The 20,237-nt window shown below is 40.3% G+C and overlaps 1 protein-coding gene across 4 annotated transcripts in view; it reads right to left on the bottom strand.

The window, feature by feature from the left end:
• The window catches only part of fstl5 (follistatin-like 5), a 213,050-nt gene that overhangs the window by 181,477 nt on the left and 11,336 nt on the right, over window positions 1–20,237 (bottom strand). For all 4 annotated transcript variants that reach the window (XM_074649147.1, XM_074649144.1, XM_074649146.1 and 1 more), the window contains exon 2: window positions 1,600–1,741. In XM_074649147.1, coding sequence (XP_074505248.1) covers window positions 1,600–1,741 — 142 coding nt within the window. The remainder of the gene's footprint in view (window positions 1–1,599; window positions 1,742–20,237) is intronic.

Here is a 20,237-nt window from a genome sequence, read left to right as displayed (position 1 = left end):
GCATGAACGAAATGAAGAGAGGACGTCGTTTCCCACACAGCAGCAGCGTAAGATAATTGTGATTGGCCAAGGTGCAAATTTTTTTCTTGATCCCTCGCCCCAAACACAAGCTCACGCTAGTGCGCACACAACCACTCCAGACAATTGCTATGCTGCCATGGAGAGGCTCACCATGCAACTCCCACACTGCAAACCAGCCTTAGATCAGCACCACGGACAGCAGCCGAAGTCCACATTTATCAACACTAATTTAACAGTCTGCCCTGGACTCAGAAGCCAAATGTCATCACAGACACAGATATCAGTAGGACTCAGGAAATGAGGAGGTATCTGTACGATACCTCCTCATTTCACTACAAAAACCTAAATAAGGTGGCAGCTGGTTGGAGGGAGATTGCCAGAGAGCTGAAAGTTTCCTACTGCTGGTGGCTATATTGTTTGTCATTTCCAGTAAATATCACAATATTAAACGTGTGTTTTTTGTTTAAAAAGAACAAACGAAGGAAGAGAAGTGGTTACATCTCCAGTCTGATCTGAGCCTACGTGGTTTGTTTACATGACCTAACAGAAGTATAATGGATTCAGTGTGGACACGGTGTAGGAAGGTGATTTGTTGGCCCAACAGCCTCTTGGCCTAGGTGCGCCATAACGGTTGCGGCGTCGATATTTACGCCACTGCCACACAGATACAAAGTAAGCAGAGTTTTTAAATATCTGCACCCCAGAAGGCGTTTTCAAAAATATCCGTTTTTGTGACCCAAAACTCTGTTTGCGTTCGGACAAGAGGCCAAAACGTAGAGGAAAATATCCGTTTTTAAAAGATATCTGTGTATGTGTAGACAGGGCCTTAAACATCTAGTCTGAAGTTGACAGATGGCCTTGAAGTGAAAGCAAACAGAACAAATTGTCTTTATTGTCACTACTAATTTTTGATGTTGGATTGGATAGAGAAGAGAAGTGTTTACTAGTGAACAAAATTGCAAAGGGGCTTATGGGAAATGTGTACTGAAGGACCACAATCCGACTAATGTCTCTTGACAAAACACTTTGATTTCCTCAAGTCCCCGTCTGCCAAAACAGTCAATTTCTATCCCAGTCTGGCTCTAATTGATCCATCTCTGCTACTCTGGTGTTTATGGAACCGAATCAAAGAAAAAACAGACTATGCTACTAGTTTAGAGGAAATAATAAAAGTAACTTGTTCCTTGAGATGCAGCTAGAGCGATTAATAAAAGCGGCAGATTTCACTTGTGGGGCCTGCCCCTGTATCGCTGCGTCAATAAGCATTAAATTACATCTTTTACTTTAAACGTTCAGCTAAAATGACACGCGAACATCCTCACTTCACTCAAAGCTCGTCTTCATCTTTGCTCAGCTGTGCCTCGCATAAATCCGATGTTGTCTTTGAAAAGACAGTCCCCTGGCACAGAGGGAGGGATAATGATTCATCAAGTATTTTTCAGGGAGCAGAAAAACAACAACCACAGGAGAGTCATCTGATGGGGGAAGAAAGCGCCACTGTAATTAGTTTCATACTTGGCAAAAGCACACAGACCCTCTTGTTACGGACGGCAAATGAAAAACGGCGTCGATCAATACCTTGTGTCGGAATCTCACGACTGGTCGATAGAGCGGCGACCTGAATCCCTCCTTGTTGGGTCTCCCGTCTGCGCCGAGCACAGCGAGGCCCAACAGTAAAATTGCCGCCGACCACCATCTGGCTGTCTTCATTGGTCTTTTCCTGTCAAAAACAAAACAAGAAAGGTGAGTGCTCTTCTCCAGCTCTCTGGAGGTTCAATACCGGTTGGCCAAGACAATACATCACGTCTGGCGTAATTAGTGTAGACAATGGGAAACGCAAAACTGTCGCTGGTTTAAACTAAAGCTATCAATACGTGCCCCACACTCGGCGAGGAGATTAGATCTCCTTTTGAATCAATTAAGGGGAAATAGACGTCATGAGAAAATCAAGATAAAGAAGACAAAGAGCCAATATATTAAGGCAATTAAAGTGAGGGCTTCGGATTAATTAGTCTGAGTGTCTGAGTCAAGCAACTGTGATGTGGCGGTGAGATTACATCTTAAACAGTTTCCTCACACCCTCACAGAGTTGCAGCCCAACGATATTTACTTAACTGAGTGAGAATATTCACTTTTCACCTCCAATATAACTGCATTTTCAATAATTCATTGCGCTGTATGAAAACGAGTTTGACCTTTGCACAGCATGAATTAAACAAAACAGTGTTTGTGGGGGGAAAAAACATGCCCGGTGAAAATGTCGGTGTCCCAGAAACAGTAACGTACGAGGAAGTAAAAATGCAGGAAATACACAGAGAAGAGGGAAGCCAGTGATCTCATATTGCCTAACACAAGGTTTAACACACACAAATACACTAACACATACAGACAAGCTTTATGTTAAAATATGCAATGTGTTTATTTTTATCCCTTGTCGTTTTCTGCATTTATGCCTTCAGTTCTTTGTGCAGCACGTCGCAAAAATCCCCTTTGTTAGAAGCGCTTTATAAATACATTTGACTCGACTTGACTTGTTGATTTTCACATGCAAACACTGTGCTGTATTTTCTAAGCCGTGTCAAGCCACCGGCGCCAGCTCATCATCCTCCAGCAGAGGAGATGACTGACAGCAGGATGGTGACCCTGCTTCCTTGTTCTTCTGGAGTGACACTGAGTCAGACAACAATGGCACTGTTGTGGCAGCTCTGTGGGCCCACATGCTATTCACTGGAGGTCAGGAGGTCGTGCCGCCAGAGCAGCCTGACGCTGTGATGTGCCGGACAAAGAGGGAACACTGAAACTTTGTTTTCGTGACTTTATGTGACTTTCATTTCTCTCCCCGAGCCGCCTGACACCTGCAGGCTCCCTGCACATTTTCTGCTTTGAAACTCCAACCCTTTATTGTTGTTTTTCTTGAACAGATATGACCAACTTGGCCTGTGCACAGTGTGATTCATGCTGATGGAAATATAAACTTTCAATTATAAGAACAAACATCAACAGCTGGGGTGTGCATATAATTGCCTGCCAGATCCAACATCCATTTTCCAAACTTTTTACTTAACCTGGAGACACTGACATTTAAAAAAATCTATGTTCTTTGTCAAAGACAACCTTGATAGAATTACACCCACTACCAACCCGCCTACTGTACCAACTCATCCACCTCGCATTGTTGAGTTTACAAAAACATTAAAGTCACATTTTCACAACTGAGACAAACAAACCAGCTAGTTAGAGCAAATATTCAAAGGAAATAGCTACAAAGAAACTAACATGTAAGTTATATGCAACATAACAGCATAATGATGCTGCTTTAAGCCTCGGTCTTAAGCAGATTTTTCTTCAGAACAAAGCCTTTAGCCTTTGTATGAAAACCCTGGCACTGACACCTGTTGCTTTTAGAATTGATTTTAAAATATGACTGATTACTTACAAAGCCCTGAAAGGCCTCGCCCAAAGTTATTCATCAGATCTATCATTGCCCTATGTCCCTTTCCGTACCCTGAGATCCTCGGCTCCGTCATCCTTGTGGTTCAAACGTCCAAATACATACACAAAGGTGATCGAGCCTTTGCAGTCAGGGCACCTAGATTATGGAATGACCTGCTTGAGGAGATCAGGGCTGCAAACTCTGTGTTTTGAAAGGTGCTATATAAATAAAGATAATTATTATTATTATTTTTACCATTCCTAGGGCGGTGAAGTAATTTCCCCTGCGGTGACAATGATTGAGATATGCGATTATTATTGCCATTATTTATTATTGATTGTTAGGCTATTATTATGTATATTGTTGCTTTTTAAATGACAATGGTGACAGTTTTAAAACTAATTAAATAGAACACAGAAGGGCAACGAGGCGCAGCGATTTTTGTCAGCTGAGATGCTTTGGTGGCGTCCGGTTGCTATGATACCGAATATCCGCAGAAGTAAAAATGTAACCCTAACCCTAACCCGAGGGGGCATTTGAAGTGCCTTGATAATCCAGTGAGTAGGGAGTTTTTATTCCACTATGAGTCTAGAAATTCAAAAGATCTTTGAACCTGGCAAAGTAATTGTTAAAAGTACTGTTAATGATCAACAGCCTTACCGACCCCCTGCAGACACATAATGGTCGTTTTGTGCTATGGGGCACTAAATATCGTACTCTTTGCCTGTTTAATGTGATCCTATTCATCCTCTATGCATCTCTAAAGTCTTCAGATCCAGGTAGGAACCCTGCCTGCAGCTGCTGCTGCTCCACTTCTCTGCTAACACAGTCTTTTAGCCACACAAGGTGGATTACCATATCTGCTAGCACAATCAATCAACTTCTTTGCGGCGTCCCAGTGTTAAATGGGTTATTAATGGACTAACTTTTGCAGGATGCTGTGTCAGAGACAGAGACATATGCACAGTTTTAAGAAGTGTAACTACGTCATATACAGTACAGCTCCCCGCAGACATTTAACTCATTATGAATAGTCACGACTGCAACACATACAAGTAACTTTCCAGTTCTACTTCTACTGACTCATTAGTGATTTTACTAGGAGCTCTGAGTTCAGCTCCTAAACTGCCAACTACGCCGTTCTGTATTTTATTAAAAGAGCAAAGTCCACAAGAGAGCAAAAACTGTCTTTACTGTGGATTGAACAATGCACAATTAAATTATCCCTGGTGCACAGCACAACACAGTTGGAGTTTCTGTGGCCACTGGCGAGTTAAAGCTGAAGTATGCGAGATTGGAGCAAATATCATATCACTATATCGTGACAGTAGTACATGAAACAGGTAACCTGAAAAAAATCATGTGCCTCTGTGTCCTCTGGTGTCCTCCGGTGTTCCTCTGCACGATTTCACAGACCGGAGGAAAACAAGCAGTCAGAGCTGATCTGAAGTCTGCTGTCCATCTGCTGTCTATGAGAGCCGGCTGTCAATCACTCGCAAACTCCGACCAAACGGTCAAACTAGGCAGCGCTGATCAAATATGAATCAATATTATGTTACGTTAATGCCTATTTCATTGTTCCGGTCACATGACCGTAGCACAGCCAATAGCAACGCTCTCTCTCTGAAATGACCTGTGATTGGTCAAAGTCTCCCATCACGGGCTAGATTTTCTAAAGTCTGAAAACAGAGCCATGAGGAGGTGCATAAGTCTAGTTTTCTCTCAGAACACTTGAATTACAATATGCAGAAAGGTTATTATGGAATTTTTGCCCAATGATGCCAAAAATATACTGCCTACTGCCACTTTAATCTTCTTGTCATTGTGTCTATTTTTCTCTTCGTCTTGTGCACCAATTACTGTTAGTAGAGCTTTATTATGGCACAATGACAAATTACACAGATGAGAACTGTCATTGCAAATATCATTATTAACAGCTAACACTCAGTTGGTAGAGATTTTAAATTGTGTTGCGTTACTGAGAAGTCTTATATTTGTCACATTTATATCAATGAGGGTAGACTAAATGTTATAAATCTCAAGTGTAAAGCAAATCAATTCAACAGCACCACAAACTACAGCCTCAAATATGACCATAAAGTTGAATCAACATCTCGCTAAAATGTTTCAACAAAAACCGCAGTATAATCTTCATAAAGGTATTGCAGAGCAGGGCTGTTGTATTAGACTGCATTAGTTTTAGCTAAAGTGTAACTAATGAACCGGAAACTGAGTGTATTATTTATTCACATACTTTATTGAAAGTATAACTGAGGATGCTAAGGCTGGGACGATATACCTGTCTATTATTACGATTCTACAAGAATTCAAAATCGTTAAAAATAAATCGCAATACATAGATGAATTTATTTTGTTTTCCCACCCCTAGAGGATACTGTATGTTTTTCTAATAAAAGCCTGAAAGCAAAATACAGATTTATATTGGAAAAGATAAGATAGCTTTTAGTGTAAATGGTTCTTAATTTAAAAGACGTAAACTCTAGTGTGAGCATTTCATATAATTGTATGTACAAGTCCTTGTGTGTGAGAGTAAGAGAGTGCACGCTTGAGTAAAAAGTCCAAGTCTTATTTATTAGCATTGAAGGAACAGGAAACAGAAGTTTTCCCTGGACCCCCCCGAGGGAGTGTCATCATAACTTTGGCTCGCGGTTCTAAATTCCCTGGAGCACGTCTAAGCTTTGGCATTGACTTTCAAATGAAGACTACCTATTTCCCACTATGTACACAATGCATCATGTCTTGACAAGCTCACAGCCGCTCTCCTCCAACCAATCCCCCACCCCCATCTGTCTCATTCAGCAGATTTTTGCCATTCAATGCACTGGGCGAGCATAACAACAGAAATGTCCATAAAGCCCAACCTTACAGATACTACCTATACTTCTATCTTACAGATACTACCTATACTACCTATATATACACGGACCACCTGACTGCAACATACTGGGTAATAGCTGGGTGTGAATACATTCACACATTGTAATTTACTATCAGCTGTCATGCGTGTTTGGTAAGTCATAAGTCTGGAAAATAGGAATTCATAATTAAAACTGGCTATACATTTTCCCTACATTATGCATGATTTTTTCCCCCCCGAAGAGCGTTAATTCATAAATAGTCTTCTCCCATGTGACTATTACTAGTCAGCTTAGACTAATTCTGACTCATTGCTGCTAACTTTCCAATTTACAGCTTTCTAATTACAGTCAGCTTGTCACAAATATGATTAAAGAAATCCTCAGTTCTGACGGTCCACTGGGATCACTGAGTTTCTTCTGTTTTTCATGCGCTGCAGTAGAGTTAATGTTTGAGAACATCTAATTTTAACAATCAAAACAACATATGGCGCAAGTTAAGATATCTCAACCTTTCGCAAAAGGACAACATACCCTTTTAATGCTTCCCTCAAGCATCTGTTTTGCACTGCTAACTACCATCATCGTCTGCAAAGTTTCTCACAACAACAAAGAGTTTTGCTTATTTCTCACGAAACTGAAAAAAAACAGGCCTGAACCAGGAGTGTGATTTTAAAATCTTAAGAACAAGTATCATGAAATGCGGTAGGTGTCAGGAAAGGTTACAGGTTTAAGTTTCCAAACTGGCAAGGACAATCTACCTCTTCACTTGACAATGCCTTTTAGATGCACTTGAACAAAACATTACTATTATCCTTAACATTTATATGTAAATCACACCCGTTCAGTCGAAATCAGAGAGTGATGCAGCAACATAGAAAAGTGTCCAATCCACACGAACAGAGGCTGAATAAATTCACTCTGTTTTTACCACATACGATTGTGCTATCTGGTGTTTTTACCTTTGTGCACACAGGAGGTGACAAATTTTTAATTAATAGTGAAATTCAAACTATCTCTTAAACCACTGGTTTCCAAACTGGGGATCCTGAACCCACTAGGGATCGCCAAAGCTCCACGGGGGGGTCTGGAGGCCTTCTTAATGTCAAGGGATGTAAGAATACTTTTTTAAAAAATATACAGTTGATCTATTTCTCAGCATTTCATTCATTTTTGTGAAGAGAACTAAATGAAATTATTTTTAAATTTGGATTACTATTTAAGATATAAACAGGATAAGGGCACGGTGACGACCTGAAGCGAGTTCAACATACCCAGGGTATCTTCTCCTTATCTGGCTTAACTAACCCTAAAAAACAAGATCCCACTAAGCCGTCCTAAGACGGTGGTTATCAACTCGGTAAATCAACCCAGGGTTTCTCCATCTGGCAATTAAAGGGGCAGTGTTTGCAGCATTTGAACAATCACAAACATGGACAAGTCTACTGTCAGCAGAGCAGCATATTTTAGAAAAACGAAGAGCGAACTATAATATCAAACAAATACAAATAAATTAAACACATAATCCAGACTAAAAGTAACACAATTGAAGCTGCCAAATGCAGAAAGGACAGCTGGCAAAAGAAAATAATGCCGACGTGTGAATGCGTAAATTAACAGATTTATCAATTTAACGGAATACTGAGGACACGAGATGGACACTGGAGACGCATGTTAATGCCAGGTCTGAACAGGGCCAAGGAATTAAACCAGAGAAAGCTGAACTCACTGTTGTTTGATAGCTTGAGTAACACAAACATGTAGTTTACAGATATTACATGATATTTGGTTGTTGAAGCAAATATTCAGAGTATTTCTTATTGCTTTTTAAAGCTGAATGGATGCAAGGCTACCATGTTTTTCTCCTTTTAACTGCCTCAAGTTCCCAATGAGTTGTTCAATTGGAAACAGCAGAGCACTGTGGTTGTGCTGCACAGCTCACATGTGTGAGTGCAGTAAACAACTATGAATGAAGGACAGGGCAGCGCTGAAGAAAACCTGCATACTCTGTCAGCCAACCATGGCCAAACACTAAAACACTCTCAATGTGAAAGTTGAGACCTCACATTGCCTCAAGGTCATTGTGCTGTTTGAAAATATGTCACATTACATGGCTGGTGAACCAGCCCTCCTTTCAACACAAAATAAAACAATTTTGCCGAGCTTGAGAGTTGGTCATTCTGAGTTAAAATTACTTGAACTGATCAATATGTTGGAAGCTTTTTACCTACTGTCTGTAAAACAAAACTGTAAAATATTATTATTTTTTGTGAGTCTGGGTGTCACATATTTCAAGTGCTAGATATCCCATTTATGAGATACACAAGGTCACACTCCTGCCACATTAGCTTATCTTATTTCTATTCTCACGCTGCCACAAAACAAACCGATGACAGATAGAATAGAACGACAGAAAATGCTGTGAGCTTCCCTTGCAGACAATTTAAAAAATCAAAGCCTGTTCTGCAAGATAGACAATTTCCCGGATGCCAATATTATTCTGAATAGTGTCTTTAAATGCCATTTTTGCAAACTGTGTTTGAAACCCGTCAAGTGTTGAAATGACATTTGAAGCTTCATTCATCATTTTCCTGCGGCAGCAACTTTTCAGCACTTTGGCAGTTATATCCTATTTCTTTCTATAGTATAAAATGCAAAGTGTCAAAGGAGGAAAAATAACTACTTTTTCCCCGTTCGTTGGCTGCTATTTATCCACTTTGCTGAGCATGCATGAGGCTGTTCTGCAATCACCCCGCTTCAAAGTCAGCCAGTCTTGCAGATTTACACCAGGGAGCGGTCCGGCGCAGTCAGACATGTTGTGTGGCTGAGCTGCTTATCAAAGCTTAAGTGCCTTGCTCAACAGCTCCACTGTAGCATGGCAGAAGACAAGGTGTTGTTATGACCAAATGAGATAAATACCAATTTAAATAATTCTACATGAGCATTGTATGACCTCTGAAGAAAAGAGAAAGCCAGATATTACATTTAGCTCTACCTTGATTAGGCAATTTTGTTTATTTTCAGATGTAAGACCTGGAAGGTAAGTTCCGGTCACATGACCGGAGCACAGCCAATAGGAACGCTCTCTCAATGAAATGACCTGTGATTGGTCAAAGTCTCCCGTCACGGGCTAGATTTTCTAAAGCCTGAAAACAGAGCCGTGAGGAGGTGCAGAAGTCTAGTTTTCTCTCAGAACACTTGAATTACAATATGCTGAAAGGTTATTATGGAATTTTTGCCCAATGAAGCCAAACATATATACTGCCTGGAAGGGTGTGGCTAAAGAAGTTTTATGTAAACTTGACGGAGGTGTGCACTCTCCAAGTGTCCTGTTTTGTTTGCAGTGTTAAAAACACTCTAAACACAGATGAAATTTGGAGCAGGGAGTTTTCTTACTCAAGATTTGTTTTTCATTTCTGCATTGCCATCAGGACGGTCATGTATTACGCACACTAAATGAATCTGCAAATGATTAGTGACACGTAAACAACTATGTTGTTGTTGTTTTTAGAATAACCACAAAACATTTCACCACAACATGTCTGCGTTTTCAAGAGATTTAGTTTGTTTTGCACAAAGCTTAGCCAGATAGATTTTTTTATTGTTGATTTAGTGGAATTTGCTCATGACGCAGACTGATGTTTCAATCTGTTCGCTGCAGACTAAAAAACATGTCAACTTCAGACTAGATGAGTAGACTTTCCTATCCTTATTAATGTTTCAAAGCTCCTCTGGAATAAATACTGTCTTCCCTAGGCCCAAAAATGAAGCCGTACAGCTTTGTAAGCTGGGTCTGTTTCAACTAGCAGGGATGCTCTGGTGCTCCCAGTTTTCTCTGTAAACCAATGATTTCCTAGAGAGGCTTGTTTGGAATTATTCAAATTGTCAGCGAGGTCACTGGAGGGGAACTTGAAGTCAGCAGTTAAACGCCTCTCTCTCCCCCTCTCTCACCATACGCTTCAACTGACAAATTCCTGACCTCCTGTGGGCAGATCTCTTTAAGCACGCTCAGCGGTATTTCTATGTACAGATCAATTTGGTTGGAGTACTACAGTTTGTCTCCGAGATATCTGGAGAACACTGGAGCATCTGCTGTGTGTTTGCTGCCCAAGCACCCTGCTGCAGCATGTCTTATTTGGCAGAGTTATCATGGCACTCCTCATACTCGTACATCCCCGGCAGCACTGTACACTGATAAAGGACTCCTTCAAGTTCAAAGCACGTCCAAAACCACAGGCGACAGACTTCCCCCTAGGGTGGTGCTTCCGTTTGGTCCTTGTTCTTCCCTTACAAATGCAGAAAATGCAGTGCCAATCTCTCAGAGGGAGCAGTTCCTTATAACAAAGGAACAAAAGGGAGACTCTGAATATCATACATTCCTAAATGAGTATCTCAAATTGTACTCATGTTATGTCCCTGCATGGTGTCTGTAGGAATCATTTTTTAAGAACCCCGTACATACTACGGCTGCTTTGTTATTATCCTGGTGCATCAAGGAAATATCAGCCGCCTCTGTAGTCCAGACGTTTATGCATGAAAATGAAACACTTGAGGTTTGAAAAGGATATGCTGAGAATGTTTTGCATTTCAGTTTTCTGCTTCTGGAGGAGTAAAAACTCAAACAACTCTAAACAGACCTTACTACGTTTCTTTCTACAAGACTCGCAGTCAGTGAGTCAGTTCATAAATGGCAAAGTGGGTTCATAAAAGGGGGCAGCACTTGCCTAGAGGTTAGAGACGCTGGCTGGTGAATGTCAGGTTGTAAGCTTATATGAAGCCCATATAAGCTATAAGTGTGTTTGAAGTAAAGGGGCAAAAATCTTTTCCCTCAGAAAATACTGCTGACTTTCCCCCTGGGGAAAACACTTGACCCTAAATATCTACTATGAAACTACAAGCTGGTCAACAGCAGGCTGAGCGTTCCCTCTATATTTTAAGAAAAGACCATAGTCTGATGTTTGACCTATACCTTATAGGAAGAAGGTAAGGATTTTTCTACTTGTAAAATAACATTTTTAATTTAATCTCATATTTCCAAACACAGGCCTCATAGCTTTACACAACCTGATATCATGTATCAGAGGACAGCGTGTCAGTGTCACTATTTGCCTTGCAGAGACGTGAATATTACACACCTGTATTAACATGCAGTACCAGCAGAGGGCAACAAAACCAGTCTTTTAGGTTCGGACAAGAAAACTACTTAGTTAGGTTAAGGGAAAACGTCATGGTTGGGCTTAAAATAAGTATGTTAACTAAGTAAAACACATACGGAAACAACGTAATGTCAGTTAGGAAAACACATGACAAACGTAACGTAACAACCGTCACTACAAAACACGTGACAAACGTCACTAACTTAACTTGCAAAACAAAACATCTCCCCACCCGCCCACCTTAAGTGTCTATTACATGCTTTTCCGTGAGACTGGGCTGCTCTACACTATAAACTGTGCAGGTACAGTATGAAAGCTATGAACCATACATTAAAATTTAATTTAATATTGTCCGTTAAGTTTTTTAAAGGGACAAAGTGTAGGATTTGGTGGCATCTAGTGGTGTGTCTGCAGATTGCAACCAACTGAGTACCCCTCCGCTCACTCCTCCCTTTCCAAGACTGCGGTAACATGAGCCGCTGAGTGCATAACCGTGGTAACGCTGTTCGCCTCGCTCAGAGGCCATCCTTACCATGATAACACTACTTTAGGTGCAGCGGAAGTCACACGACGGCTGGCGGTACCATGGTTTTGTACTCTGCGGCTCACGTTACAGTTTCACAACTATGTCGGAGAACTACGGTGGCCTCAGGTAATGTGAAAGGCTCTCATTGCAGCCAGTGTTTGGTTTGTCCATTCTGGGCTACTGTAGAAATACGGTGGAGCAACATGGCGGACTTCGTGAAGAGGACCCGCTCCCTATGTAGATATAAAGGGCTCATTCTAAGCTCACGAAAACACAACCATTCTTAGTTTCAGGTGATTATACACTAAAGAAAACATAGTTACGAATATTATATTCACTTTCTGCTAATAGATCCCCTGAAATGTTAGGCACTGTTCCTTTAAAGGATCTGCTTCTTTTTAAGAATGAAGCCATTATCAAAAGCTTTAAATGTTCCCTTCCAGACTGCACAAGTTGATAATTACAACACTGATCACAATCCTGTGCTGGTAATTCATTAATGGTAATGTGCTGAATAAATGTGAGATTGTTTACAGTTAATTTCCAGAACAACTGCCAAACAGTCCAGTGTCCCTCACTGGTTTTTTCCAAATGCATTTTGGCACAGTTTCTATTTCCTCTATAAATCAGATCACAGTCGCATCCGAAACATTGATTTATTTCCTGATGAAAAAATAGAGAGTTCTGCACTGGGTCAGGAAACTCAGTGTTGGAAATGTTGAAGTAGAAAACAGGTGCTCTTCAAGGATGGGGCATGTAATCAAATAACAATAAAAAACAGTGACTGTTCAGCTTACTTTGAAAGGAAGTCCTTGGTAGAGGATGGCAGTCTGGAAAACATCTGCGGCACTCTGATTGTGAATTAAAACTCCTTTATTAAGACATGGATAACGGATACAATTTTGACTCAACAAGTCTTCTTTTCAAAGCAATCTGGTCAGTCAGTGTTTTTTATTGTTATTAATTTATCTCTTTTTATTTCATTCAGGAAATTCAGTCTTTCAGAGCATTGTCTTTACGTATACCAAGACAGTAAGATGACACTGTACTTTCCGTTTGTTGTCAGTTTTTACTATTGAATTATAACATAACCTTTTTTAAATGCTCTTTTTTATGTCATTATTGTTCATTTTTACTATTAATTTACTTTGTCTTACATTTTCTCTTGAGAACTGGTCCATGTATAGGAATTCTAACAACAAAAAACAATCTCAACTCAAGGTCCATTTAGTAGCTTTTCCAAGAGCTTTCCACTGTTTCTTCCTCAGTAGATGTGGAGTCTGTTCAGTTGGAGATGCAAGCTCATTAGCTGTAATGATTCAGACTTTTCATCTGTGTTGACTCAGAAGTAGGACTTCTATTTTCTTTTAGAAAGTCCTAAAAGTGCCATGGATTGAATGACCAATATGTGATATAGCTGAAAAATCCAGAAAAAGCTAATAAGTGGACAAACTACTGTGTTGTTTCCAAAGTCGAGAGTAAACTTTCATGCTAAAAATAGATCACTTTTTTGCAGTGATATGGTAAAAAATATAAACTATAGTTATTGTTTTGCTGCTTTCCAGTTTTAATCCTTGTATTTCATCACTGTGTTTATCACTATGCAGTAAAGTATAAGTGCACTGCTGATCTGCCTTCTTTGTTTTTTGGCAACAATTTAGGATCTCATTGTTGTGGGATTTCGGCACTGCGCTGTCAGAGATCACTTGAGGCCAATACTGTCACATCTGTCACGACTTTTGTTGATAAAGTTTGAAATTCTGGTTGTTTCTATACAGACATGGTACCTATTGCTGCACATGATAACTGCCCAGTAGTCCCTCTGTTTATTCCAAGCTGTTGCAACAGCTGGAAACATAAAATGCATTGCTTCCTGTGTGCCAGAAGATTTTTCCTAGAAAAAAAAAAAAAACACTCTACTATAAACCAGGTGCTTAGAGCCACAAATAAAGATGAAAGCTGTCATGAATGGGGTATTCTTTGAATCACAATTCTGTGGTATCAATTGGCAATCCAGAGTAAAAAATGTTTCTCTTTTCAGCAGGAACTCTTCCTTGAACCTAGAGAAATTATTACAAAGTATTTCGATCCGTCGTACCTGCCCCCCGAAAATGTTCCTGCTCCCAAAGTAGTACTATCTGATGGTGCAGGACAGGTTGAGGTTGTACTACTAAAGGTCACTGACACTAGACTAGACTCTAGAGGCTGCTACAACTTGTGCAGAGGATGCATGCAGACTGCAAAAAAACACTGTTTGTCTGTGTAGGGAATTTATTTGGTTGTTACTGATGTGTAAATTAAAATGATATAGCTGACTTTCCAAACTTTAATTATGAAATTAAGTCATAAAAATAAGTAGAACGAGTTTTTGCATTGCAGATGCAGGCCTTGCTTTACAAGAAGTGGACGTAGTCACCGTGACGTCACCCATTGGTTTGTGAATGTCACAATTAACTTTCATGAACTGAAAACAGACTGTGAAAGGATTGAAGTTGTAAGACGAAAACACGGACAACTTCCAGACCGGACAACACCTGTCATTCACAAGGTAGCCTAAAGCATCCCCTGCTTTATGGTCTATTTGACTCTAAATGGGACCATTATTTACTAAATGAACTTCATGCTGTATTGAAGGAGACTTGAAACTAGCGATTGAGACCATAAACTCATGTTTACAATGTTTACTGAGGTAATAAATCAAGTGAGAAGTAGGCTCATAGACTTCTATACAATCAGACTTCTTTTTGCAACCAGAGGAGTCGCCCCCTGTTAGAAAGAATGCAAGTTTAAGGCTCTTCAGCATTGGCTTCACTTTTCAGACCCTGTAGTTGCCCACTAGTTCAAACTACCTTTCAACCCCCTGCAAACGTATTTGCCTCCTCACTGTTCTTGAGATGTTGAGGAACGCAAACACAATTGCACCACAATAACTTTTGATCCCTGCGTTAGTAACTGAATTTCGTTTCTGGGGCTCCTTAACTCCTACGACTATTTGGTCAAAAAATAAACACCTTTTTTTTATCTGATTGTGACTCTAACTGAGCTGAACCAGAAGTAAATTTCTATTCATAGTTTATATTGATTTCAAAATCACACATGACACGTCTCATCAGCACTTCTTTATCTCAGAAGAATGTGGCAACATGAACCGTCTTGTATAATCCACTCAGAATTAGGTGATTCGAAGCCACCTCCTCACAAAACCATCATTGTGTAATCACCGGCCATTCATCTCAAATGACACGGTGACAGATGTTTTGGTGAGAGGATGTACAGCGTCTTTTTTGCTACGAGAGCACTTCCTCTGCAGACGCCCAGCTGTGCTGGCAGCTGTATCTGCTGACAGCTAACGCGGATTCTGCTTTGTGTGCAGCCTCTAAATGTCCTGTGATCTCCATATTTGGAGGACATATTCACATTTAACATCTTTAGATTGTGTTTCTACGCAGACCAACTCATATGTGACCTTTAGCTTCTGCTCCAGTCTGTTTTTAATTAATTACTGGGAGTCCCTGCTGATACATAGGGAAAAGATTTCGATTGACTGTGGCTTTAATATGGGTCAGTGACACCTGAGGAGTTATAATCAGGTCCTTTTGATTTGCTTTACTTTTAACTTCAGAAAGAAAGAAATCTGTGTTTTCATGACGGATTAACTAACACAAGCTCACCTTTAAGCCGCCTCTGTAGAAGCAGCCTTCTTTTCAAATGCCAAAAGAAGTGTAAGACTTCATTAAATGTATAATGGTTTGTGCTATTCACAGCAAAAATAATGAGCAACAGTGGCTACGGCATGGGAAAATAGTTGAAAGGGACCCCTTTAAAAACCTAAGGCTGTGCTTTATTTCTTTCTTTTCATCTGAGGAGCAATTTTGAGAAGGGGGGATTTCTTTCTGGAGCTTAAATTGTCTCCAATTTGAGCCAAATCTGCCTGGAAAAAAGCTGAGGCCTAAACCTGGCGCAGTCTTAATCATCTCTCAAATATTCTGGATCACGTCCAAATAAGAGGCACTTGAGCTGCCTAATGTCTCTCCATAATCACCATGATGTATTAAATATGACTAGTTATGCTAATGGTCTAATTCATTAACCTAATTAATGAGTTAGCTTAATGAATTAGCATTGATTTGTGTACATTTTATCTCAATGTAATTGTCGTCTTATAACATGCAGGTGTTAATAACAACTCTGTAGTGAAGCAGTAAGGAGTTAAAACTAATTTGAGTTGTTCTGCATTGATATGCAAATGTATGCATGAAGGTGCTCCAATGTCTAACCATCAATCAATGATTCGCCGTATAAATGTGAAGTATAACAGGCGGTGGCCATGTATGATGATGTAGCATCTTGCACCATGTAAAAACCGCCTGATGGCGAGGAACACTATCCTAAAAGAGCAGGATGAAGTAGTGAGTCTATGAAAAGGGTCCATATTTTCATTTGACTGTTGTCTACTTTAGTCAGTGAAGGTTTAAACTGATGTGAGTCCCAGGGCATGACATGTTTGCTTCTATTACCAAGAGGTTATGATTCCTTTTATGAACTTGTTCTATATAAATAATTCATCACACCGAACTCTTGCTCGCCTTTTTTATTTCGGTCAAAGTTACACTTCATGGTAGTTCAGTCAAAAGCAAAGAGTATTTCTTTTCCAAGTTACAGTGAGAAGTTCAAGTGTTTGTAGGGAAGCTGTTACATGACAGAGTCAATAATATGCCAAGAAACAACCAAAATAAGAAAGAATAAATCCAAGCGTGGCTTGTTGCTACCTCATTACCTGCTGTTTAAGGTGCACTTAACTCCTAAATTGCTCCGGTGGGGCTGCTCAGTGGCTAGCAGATAAAAACGGGTGGTTATTCAGGGCAGCTCTCAGGTGTGACTGTGTCTTATGAAGCATGGTGTTGCTTTCATGCTCAGTAAACCTCGTCTGCATGAGTAGAAGTTGAACAAAAAAGTTCACTACAGGCTCTGACATCGGAGACTTTATAGATAAATGATCACGCTGTTGCTGCTTTCAGACAACATGACTTGTGAATAGAGCATCAGGGTGACATGGGAGGGGAAAGCACTCAAATGGCAATTAAATACACAATTGGCAATTAAAATTGACAATTGAAATCTCCAAAACAGCTACTAAATGGACTTTCAGGTGAGATTGATTTGTGCTGCTTCCAATGTCAAGAATGAACTTTGAACCTCAACTTTAAAAGCCAACATGGACGAGAAGTCCTCAAAGCAATCGGGGAAAAAACATGTAAACATGAACACCTACAATTTCATGACAAACTCCTTGAGTTTGCTGGTGGGAAGCCAGTGAGGGATCACAGCCTTGTAGCTGCACTAATAGCTGGAACTCAGCAGCTTACTTTCAAGTGTAAAACAGTGGTTCTTCTGTTTTCAAACGCGTTATTACTTAAGCACAATTGTCAACACTCAAAATATCAATTTTAGCAACTGATTCGATTGTTATCAGCTCATTAAATGTACGTTATCAGTCGTTATAAGTCTCATAGATGTGGGTCAGTAAGGGCCTACTACACCTGCCTCCTGCCACCTGTAAAAGTCAAAGCGAAACTTAAAACCAGGGACCATTCAGGTGCATTCAACGATCAGGTACGTCACCGCTTGAGCGGCCAGTTGAGTGGAGCAGCGCGTCCCCTAGTGTCCTCGCCGGACCTGGTGGACATGTACCGTTGGATTTAACATTATAGTCATGACCGTTGACTATTTGTGTAAAAATACCATACACGGTCCAGCCATACGCTTGGTTTTGACCAAGTCTTGTGTGAAGTTTGTCTTAAAAAAACTGCATTTGAAAAGTAAAGTAGTTGTTGGTTTCACAAATGATGTGAACTCCGGTCTCCAACCCATATGGCGTTTCACGCTGTCTATTCTACAGCGCCTGACGTCCGTTTTTGCTCCTGTCATAATTGCTATGGTCGCTAAAGTCGCTGTCGTCTTCTTTTTCATTCATTTTTTCAGTGATCGCCCATGTAAATCGATGATAAAACCTACTAGTGGGTGTAGCAGGCCCCTATTGACCCACATCTATGAGGCTGATAACCACTGATAACACCCATTTAATGACCTGATAACAGTTTAACCAGCTGATTTTATCAACTATGCACGACTTGAGTGTTTTTTAGGCTAAAACGTGGAACAATACCAGCATAAAAGAATTTTAAAGAAACTCGTTTCATCATTCAAACCCCCCTTATATCAATCACATCCCAGTCCCTACTGTACATTTACAAGCCTGTGTTCACTGCCACAAATAATTAATTGAGACTTCTTAGGATTTGCAAACCCTCCCTTTTACTGGACTTCAAAGACACAACTTGCCGTCTACTACAACACAGCTTCTGAACCCTTTAGGAGACCGCCGCTCCGAAATCCCCGACTCATTAGACGGGACAGCGCAGCTCCAAATGCCAAGCGGATAACAGAAGTGCATCCCAGAGCCACCAGATAGCAGATAAAGAAGGAGATAGGCCCTTGTGTAAATTTGTTGGCTGCATGTTGTGATGACATAATTCATTATCCCCCATCCTTTTTATGAGGCTGTTATCTGTTTCATTCAGATATCTATCCAAACGCATAAAATATGATTACACTGAGCTTTGAACTTATGCCGGCGCGTTGTGTCTCCCCACTAAATGTACACCGCAGTACCATTTTACCACTGAAGCAGGAACGTGAGTGTTTATTGTGTTGTGTGTGTGTGTGTTATTAGATAACGCCTATATAGTGCTGTGTCTCCTTTGTATTTATGCCTACATGACTGTCAATCATCTCTTTTTACACTCTAATTAGGTTTAGACATACTCCGCTGACACTATTAGGGTCACACAAACGGATCATGTTTTGCATTTTCTGGAATATTTAGTGAATGTGGGAATATGTGAGCCAGTTAAGGAAGAGCAATAGTGGATGAGAAAGTTATTTTTCTGCCCCGGTAGCAACTGCAGAAGCCGAGAGCTAAATCACTTTCAAAGTTAATCTGCTATAAATCCTGGCAGGCAGTCTAAATCTAGGCAGAGAAACTTCTGAAATCAAACGCGGAATTTCAATGATCCTCGCGCTGCTTCACCAGAATACGACGACAGTCTCGGGAACAAACGAGGCAGGTGTTTCCCTCCTCTTATGCTGTAGATGGGATATGAAGGGACTTCTGTTGGAATCACAGTGATGTCAACCGTGTCAGACGGGTGAACACACTGAGAGAAGGGCGAAGGGGTTTACAGCAGCGAAAACATTAAGAAAGTCGTGAGGGTAACAGGAGTTCAGCTGGTCAATCACTGGAACGCTAATGAGCCTCTGATGTGGTTCTAACTCAGCGGCTTGCTTTGTTCTCAGCAGGACTATAGATGTTCTGTGTCACGGACTGTGAGCTTTCAGTGATCACTAAGACTGGCTGAGGGATCCTGCAGGGACTCAAACATTATTTTCTGAACTCACAAACAGGATGTGCCGTTTTAAGGTTCACCTTTTCATATTTTCCTTTTTTAAGTGTCACAATTTTTCTGTCTATTTTAAGACATTAACATAATAAAAATGTAGAAAAAAATGTGTGTACTAAACTGACATTGTTATAACTGACAAGAGTGAACATGTTTTGGCTTAAAATATATACGAACACAAAGACAACTGTACATTGATAGTTTCACATGCAAACTCAGGTCTCCTGGATGAAAACCTTTTCGTATTTTGTGTCACATCCATTGTCCACAACCTCTAACCCCATATGGAGTTTCACACTGTCTACACTACAGCGCCTGTGTTCTTTTATACCTTGTTTTCGTGATCTACAATGTGAATAAATGATAAAACCTACTAATGGACGTAGTAGGCCCCTATTGACCCACATTTATGAGGCTTATAGCGACTGATAACGTCTATTTAATAGCCTGACCTTGGCAGGAGAAAAAGACCAGGAGTCGCTGGATAAAACACATCAGGTAAGATAACGTTACGTTTGTGAGTGGAATATAGCTAAGTTAGTTAGCAGGTGTTGGTGACGTATATTGCGCGAGACGAGAGATGTAGTTCACTGAGCTGTTTCACACAAAACTAAATGATACTACGACAAACTGAGACTTTCTTGACTTGCAAAATTATCTTTTAAATTGACAAACATCATATTTGTGATTCATGGCGCAATTCAAACGGGATCAAAACATTGTTTGTCTCTTGCCGTTGACTAACGTACATATTTTATACAAAAT

Source organism: Sebastes fasciatus, chromosome 10 (genome assembly GCF_043250625.1).
Source record: "Sebastes fasciatus isolate fSebFas1 chromosome 10, fSebFas1.pri, whole genome shotgun sequence".
Classification (NCBI taxonomy): domain Eukaryota; kingdom Metazoa; phylum Chordata; class Actinopteri; order Perciformes; family Sebastidae; genus Sebastes; species Sebastes fasciatus.
The sequence above is the reverse complement of the archived record's forward strand: the minus strand, read 5'-3'. Positions and strand labels throughout refer to the sequence as shown.